Raw genomic sequence first — 7,823 nt, forward strand, 5'->3', positions numbered from 1 at the left:
AGAGGCCAGGGTGCACCCAGCGTGGACAGTCATGCCCCAAGCATCCTCTCTGCCCTTCAGGGGTGAGCCTCCAAACATCTTCTCAATAGACATGATCCACACAAGTCTACTATCCGCGGCTTGTGTGGACTGTAGGTGCCTGGAGGGACCAGGGTTCTAAGTCTTCTGAGCCATTGTGATGTCATCTCTCCACAGCTCTTCACTTGAGCCCTTCTGACCACACCTCTTCAGAGTCCCTTGTTCAGGCTTGTTGAGGCGTAGCCCATTAGTACCACTGGCCAGTGTGACCCCAATCCTCCAGCCCATTGTCCCCTGCTAGACCTGGGGGCAGTGGCATCCATCTTCAGGGAGATCTATACACATGGGGTCATAAGCACACCTCCTCCCCATGTGACCCTGGACATGACTCTGTGTCCCCCAGAGACTCCCATGACCCCGAGGCTCTGATCCATGTGGATCCCCTTGATCAGCTGTTCAGGCTCCTAAGTCCCCGTCTCACCTAGGACAGGAAGTGCCACATATCACTCCCTTGCCAGGGGACGATTGCAAGGAGAGCAGGGACACGAAACCAAATGCCACCTGACCTCTTGGCTACAAGTTCCTCTGCACCACAGGCAGATGCAAACGACTGAGACTCAGAGATCAGGCCCTTGTGCCACAGACCTGCCCATGCCCTCCCATAATTGAGTCCCGTGTCTCAACTCTGCAGATGGCCGTTGTGCTGGGTGTCAAACTCACTGGAACCTCCTGGTGCTCAAGTCTGTGTGTCCCTCCCCTCAAGATAGACTGGCCTCCACACCCGACTTCTAAGTCATGGACCCGGTGACTGACCACTAAGACCCAGTCCAGAAAAGCTGTGGTTTGGGGTGGCTCTATCTCTCCTGGTTTCCTCTCTCCTTCCTGTCTGCCTCACCTCCCATCTCTCATTCTGAGGACTATCTGAGATGTTGTAGGCTGCCTGGTGGACAGGCCTCTGGGGTAAAGACCCACCAAGTCCCATCTAGCAGACAGAAAAACCATCACTGAGGCTCAGCCAAGCGGGTTACTACCACTGCCCCAGCTTCTGTCTCAGTAGAGGCTGCAACCACCACTTCCTGGAGACCTGAACGGTGAGGCCTGGCTGGAGCACGCACAGGAGCTAGGGATTGCTCAGCTGGTTGTCAGCACTGACTTAGGCATGGACAGCTAATGCCATCCCCAGGCCCCGTGTCCTGTCTTGTCCAACCTTCTACCTGTGTCCAACCAACCTGGCCTCATCCCTGGACATACAACTCTTTCTGTTTTCTTTCCTGGTGTCTTTCTCACTTCTGCCTTCATTTCTTCCTTGTCCTGTGAGATTGTGACCGGAAGAGAGATCTTTTGGACACTCCCACTCCTGGCCTGGAGTGGGTGAATGGATGATGTAGTGAGCATTATGGAATACTAACATAGTGTGTTATTGAACAGGGATATATTGAGTGTATGTGTGCTGTGTAGTATGAAATATTAAACTGAAATATGAAATATACACCATAGCTAAGATATGGAACCAACCCAGATGATTAATGTAGATGAATGGATCAAGAAAATGTGGGGTGTATGTATGATGGAATTCTACGTCTCCATCAGAAAAAATGACACCCTCCATTTGTTAGGAAATGGAACGACTTGAAAAAAATTACATTAAGTAAGAAACATAGGTCTCATGGTTTCCCTTATTTGCAATAACTAGTATACATCTAGGATAATCTTACCAGACAAGCAGAAAAGATCAAAAGCTATGTACATAAGAACATATAAGATGATGTTAAACAAAATTAACTCCAAGATAGAGACCCAAGAGGTTTTATTTTTCTTGCTGTTGTTTTTTTAATGTACTTAAAATGTACTATGTGATTTTTTTGTTTCTTTTGTATGTTCAAAATTAACCACAAGATAGGGACATAAGATATTTTATTGTTCTTGCTGTTGTTTTTAATGTACTTAAAATGTACTATGTGACTTTTTTTGTTTCTTTTGTATGTTCTTCCCCCATGGAATAACGCATTTTCATTCACTGTATTTGATTCTGGTGCCTTGCATCTTGTATATACATTTTTCTAATATGGGGAGGGGAAGGGAAATAACAAAATGCTGAAACAAGGATACAGGTTGACCCATTGTAACAATGAGATGTACAAAACACTATGTTGAAAACCAACTTTACAACTTGGCAGGGGGGGGGCAGATTTGGAAAGGAAAGGGATGGTAGGGGAAAAACAAAGGAGGGGGTAACAATACTTGATAGGAAATGTACTCACGTAGCTGTAACCCCTCTGTACAGTATCTTTACAGTTAAAAAATATATTAAAAATAAAACTATAGAGGGGCTGGGAAGGTGGCTCAGTGGAAAAGTGCTTGCCTTGCATGCATGAGGCCCTGGGTTCGATTCCTCAGCACCAGATAAGCAGAAAAAGTCGGAAGTGGCACTGTGGCTCAAGTGGTAGAGAACTAGCTAGCCTTGAGCTGAGGAGCGGAGGGACAGTGCCCAGGCCCAGAGTTCAGGCCCCACAACCAATAGAAAACAAAAACAAAACAAACCCCAAAACGATGGAATACAGAGCTAAGTACACACCCAGGGAGCCAAAGATGTTTCCAAGGCAACCAGCTGAAGCAGAACCTGCAGCGATAACCAGACATGGCCAGAAGCAAAGAAGCCCAGCCTAAAACATAAAAACCCAGGGCAGCGGAGACCCAGTGAGACGACCTCCCTGAGCAAGTCAACTCCAGGTCAGACCGATCCTCCACTGAAGCGCCTTGCCAGGGTGGCCGCTACTCCCTCCAGCGATCCGGAGCAGCTTGGAAGACACCCTAGATGGACTTTCCTTTACCTCCAGACCAAGTGACATGCCACATGAGCTCCCTGGATGTGGGACATGATCAGTAAAATTAGGCATAAAAGTTAGTTATTGGTGTGGATTAATACTGGAAAACTTGAAGTGATTGAATAAATATAGTTGAATAATTAGTGTGATGCTATATGCGTGCTTGGTGCAGCTTCAAACTCACCTTACTGTGTCTGCCTCCTCATCCTCTCATCGAACAATGACGTCACAACAGCTAAAACTCTACTTCTGACGCCAATCATCTCAGCTACAAGAGCCAATATGGGGCTACTCTCCCCACATTTGGCCACCTTTAAAACTCTTTTGAGCCAGGCACTGGTGGCTCATGCCTGTAATCCTAGCTGCTCAGGAGGCTGAGATCTGAGGATCATAGTTATTGAAGCCAGCCTAGGCAGGAAAGTCCATGAGACTTTCATCTCCAATTAACCAACAACAAGCTGGAAATGGAGCTGTGGCTCAAGTGCTGGGCTAGGGTGTAGGACCTGAGTTCAAGCCCAAGGTCGGGCATGCACACCCTCACCCACACATGCGCATACCCTCTTTTGCCAAACACAAGGCTTTAGGGATTGGTGTGCTGGATGGGGGTCAAGGATACCCTCCCTCATCCTGGAGACAAGAACCAACAAAACTGGGGGTATTTCATCCCCTGGGGATGCATTTAATAGGGGGAGCCTTTGCCAGCCAGGGGTGGGGTAACCGGTGAGGATGGCCAGATCAGGTGGAGGGTCAGAGGTCAGCAGAAGGCTGGGGGTAGGCCTTCCGGTACAGGTAGATGATGCCAGAAATGAAGCCATCCTGGGCCAGGGCTCTGGGAGCCACCTCCCGCTCGGAGGTGGCCAGCTCCCAGTGGTCTACTGGCTGGGCTACCAGGCATTCCCATGCCCCAGCCCGCTCCAGCTGGTCCAGGGAGGCCTCCAGCGCCTCCTTGTAGGGAAGGTTAGATGGGTTGGTCCGGGTGGTCAGGCACACCAGCCCGCCTGGAAGCAGGGGAGGCACAGGGATGCTGGGTGAGAGCAGGGCTCCAGTTCCAGGCCCAGCCTGCTGGGGAGGGTCGTCCCTTCCCACTCCCATGTCCACCCCACCTTCAGGTTCCCGAAACTCTCCAAGAAAAAAAATTCTGTTTGGTTTCTTCAGCTTGATTAACTCCTACACACCCTTCAAAGCCCAAACAGCCTATATACTGAGAATATTTATTTATTTATTGTCAGTCATGGGGCTTGAACTCTGGGCCTGGGCACTGTCTCTTAGCTCTTTAGCTCAAGGCTAGCACTCTACCACTTGAGCCACAGGCCGCTTCTGGTTTTCTGGAGGTTTACTGGAGATTAGTCTCACGGACTTTCCTGCCCGGATTGGCTTTGAACCATGATCCTCACATCTCAGCCACCTGAGTAGCTAGGATTACAGGCACAAGCCACCAGCACCTGGCATATACCGAAACTTTTTTTTCCCCTTTCTCTAGCCCAAGCTAGCCCTGAACCCTTGATGCTCTGCCTCAGCTTCCCCAATACAGGGATTCCAAGTGCACCTCACCAGGGAGTGGCTGGCTTGATGTTCATGCATTCTGCTGGAGGACAGGGCTGTGTTTCCATACACAGGAAATAAGCCCGTGGACACTGGACCTTGGGCAAGAGACCCTGCATGTCTCTAAGACTCAGTTTCCCCATCCCATGTGAGCAGATGGCCAGGGCTCTGGTTGGCTGAGAGGCCTACCAACCACAGGCTGGTACTGGGCCCAATGGGAATTTCTAGCCTTTCTGAGCCAAAAGCTTGTTTCTCTTCCCCCAGGCCAGTAGGACATGCCAGCATCTGATGACCTCCTCGGCTCTAGGAAGACAACGCCTGTCCAGACCTGCACAGGCACAGTCAAATCAGGGCCAGCCAGGGAGATGGTAGGAGAGAAAGGGTTTCTGGGCTGGAGTGCCAAGCATTCAGGGCGCAGCCTCTCCCAGTCAGCACCCCTGCCCCTCAGCAGAGAGTCGCCTAGAACCTGCTTTTGTTGGCCCCATGGGTGAACTCTGCCCAGCCTCCATTGTGCACCCTTTGCTCCGAGTCCGTCTCTCCTGCAGCTACTTAGCAATCACCCCGGGCTCCAACAACAGCAAACATCTTGTGACCAAAGACAAACTGTCCCCAGAGAGAATAGCCAAACAGTAATCCTCCTGCCAACAGTGACCTGCTCATTTCTGCTCCCTCAAGTTTGAACAACTTTCCTGGAGTTCTTCCAGAGACAGAGACTGAGATTGTGGTCACCTGGCTATGCCAGGGCCTTAGGGTGGTTCCAATGGAGCACACCTGCCTCCTCTACCCCAGTTCTTTAACCCAAAGCTCAGGGGGCATCCTGAAGGTGGCTGGCGGTGTATTCAAATGCTGTTCCCCTCCCCACCTCCCTGCTTCCCGTGTCAGTTCTGGGGTTTGAACTGAGGGTCTGGGAATTGTCCCTGAGCTCCTCTGCTCTGCCACTTGAACCACAGCTCTAGTTTGGGCATTGTTGGTGGTTTACTGGAGATAAGAGTCTCATGGACTCTCCTGCTCGCACTGGCTTCAAACTGCAATCCTCAGATCTCAGCCTGCTGAGCAGCTGGGGTTAGAGGTGTGAGCACCATGTCTTGCCTGAGCACCAGCCCGGCCATGGTGGCGTTTTATCTGGTATATGGGGATGTCAGGCTCTAAGGGGGACTCCTGAAGACAGGGAGTGAGTCTAAATTCCCATTTCAAATTCAGGAGAGAGAATCCTCAAGGCCATCTCTGAGTTAGTGGGGAGTCAGAAGACAAGGGTGTTGAAGAGAAGAAATCTCTACTTCTAGGAGCGGTACAAGCTGAAACAAAGGCTTGGGGACATGATTCACCCAGCTGTCACCACTGTCCCGTGGGAAGGGACCCAGGGATAAGAGTGGGGACAAAGACAGTGGATGGGGTGCAGCTGGCAGAGACAAAAGGCTACAGAACCCTTCTCCCTGCTCAGAGCCTGAGTCCCCTTCCACTGGAGGTGTGTGGGGTGGAGGCCTGGGCTGGCAGCTGGGGCTGGGTGCCCTCCCTGGCCTGTGGGTACAGTGGGAAGGGGTCTGGGGGAAAGGGAGGGGTATGGGAGAGGGGGCCACTCCTCACCTGGCTTCGTGACTCGTAGGAGCTCTGGTATCACAGTGCAGGGCACTTGGCCGTGGCTGAGGGCGCCCACTATGAGAACAGCATCGAAGGTCCCTGTGGTGGAGAGTGGGGTGGGTGTGGCCTCAGACCACCCTAGAGGCCAGGACCCCATGGTGGGTCCTGGAGAGGGACAAGCCTGTCACCAGTCTCTGCAAGACACAGGTATCAAGAGTACACCCAGAGCTGGGCTCCTGTAAGATGCTGGAGAGGGGCTCACAGAAGTGAAGGGGAGGGTTGGGCTGGGAAGGGGGTTCTCTATTTCTGTGCTGTTACTGGGGCTCGAACTCAGGGCCTGTGCTGTCCCTAAGCTTTTTCTCTCAAGGCTGACACTCTACCACTTGAGTCATGGCTCCACTTCCAGCTTTTTGGTGGTTCATTGGAGATAAAAGAGTCTTACAGACTTTCCTGCCTGTGCTGGCTTTGAACTGTGACCCTCAGAGCTCAGCCACCTGAGTAGCTGGGATTATAGGTGTGAGCCATGGGTGTGTGGTGGGGGCTCTCTTCTTGTGACGGTGAATGATGGCTTTGGGGTGATGGGGTGGGCAGGGAAGTACCTTCAGGGCTGGGCAGAGGCTCCTGGCCCAGGGTGCAGAGGCTGAGCTTCTGGTAGAGGCCACGGGCTTGAGCCTGCTTGAGCATCTCTGGACTGCCATCCACCCCATGCAGCTGAAGGAAGCCTCGGGCCTGAAGCTGGGGTGTGGGGGGGAGGGGGGCTGGAGTGATGGCCCTGCTCTGCCTTCAGCAGCTGGGGCTCTGCGCCCTGGGAGGGTAACAGACTTGGCAGATAAACCAGAGACAGGAGGCAGGAATGGGTCAGGGCCAGAAGGATGTGTGGTCAGTGGGGTGCTGGATGAGGAGGGGCAGAGAATGTGGGGAGGCCTCACCTGGGAAGCTACCAGGCCAGTGCCGCAGGCCACGTCCAGGATCAGGGACTCAGGAGCCAGGCCTGGACAAGTGTTTATGAGACAGTCCACTGCAAGGCGGGGGGCTCGGTACTGCAGGGCGGCCACGTCCTGGGATCAGAGGGTGAGCATGTACCCCGGTGCTCCAGTGTTTGGGGAGTCCCTGTGCTAGCTGAGCTGGTGTGGATGGAGATCTGGGGCTAGTGGGGATACAGTGAGGAGAGACTCAGGTGTATGGTGGCTTCTAGCACTGCGGGGGGTGGGGGGTGGGGGGGAGGGCATCCTGTTGACGACAGACCCCGCCCCGCCCCCCTCCCCCAAGCTCGGCCTGCCGGGCACCTGCTCAGCAGCTCAGGGACTGCACCAGGCGGCCCTCCTCCAGCTCCAGGCAGGCTCAGCATGGGGAGCGGGCGCAGGGCCCCCGGGTGGGGCCTGCAGTTACCTGGTCATAGTCCTGAGCCCAACGGTCATAGAAGTGGAGCTTTTGGGCCGGGTCGGTGAGGCCGTGGGCGGCCTCCACCCTGGCCCGCACCTCCTCCGGGGCCATCCTCGGGGTCACGGCTTCCCCAGGCATCCCGGGTCCGCAGGCTGGGTCAGCGGATCCGCCCCTCTCCCTGACACCCCGGCCGGGCGGCTCCGCGCCAGGGCCCCAGGTGACGCACAGGCCGCGAACTCACAGCAGGCCCAGAGCTCCCGGATCCTGGCCCCGGAAACCACCGGGGCAGGCGCCCACCTCTCCAACCCCCCTCCTCCCCCGCTTCCTCGACGATGATTGGGTTTCTGCTGAGACAAAGCAACCAGTAAGAAGAGAGCACAGGCAGCCCGCCCCCTGGCCCTAGCCAAGGCTCCTGCCCTCCTCCCCCCCTCTCAGCCTCTCAGTGTCTCTGCAACTGTGCTAACAATTCTTTATAGA

General features: G+C 53.8%; 1 protein-coding gene across 1 annotated transcript; it reads right to left on the reverse strand.

Moving 5' to 3' along the window:
- Positions 1 to 3,496: 3,496 nt before the first annotated feature.
- Positions 3,497 to 7,608, reverse strand: Wbscr27 (Williams Beuren syndrome chromosome region 27). The gene is made up of 5 exons (XM_013033196.1): positions 7,353 to 7,608; positions 6,893 to 7,021; positions 6,563 to 6,698; positions 5,970 to 6,062; positions 3,497 to 3,841 (listed from the first exon to the last, which is right to left on the reverse strand). Exons 1-5 carry the CDS (start codon positions 7,482 to 7,484, stop codon positions 3,591 to 3,593), a joined length of 741 nt encoding a protein of 246 aa, XP_012888650.1. The 5' UTR covers positions 7,485 to 7,608; the 3' UTR covers positions 3,497 to 3,590.
- Between the last annotated feature and the right edge of the window lie 215 nt (positions 7,609 to 7,823).

The sequence above is a fragment of the Dipodomys ordii genome, unplaced genomic scaffold (assembly GCF_000151885.1).
Source record: "Dipodomys ordii isolate 6190 unplaced genomic scaffold, Dord_2.0 Scaffold164, whole genome shotgun sequence".
NCBI lineage: Eukaryota > Metazoa > Chordata > Mammalia > Rodentia > Heteromyidae > Dipodomys > Dipodomys ordii.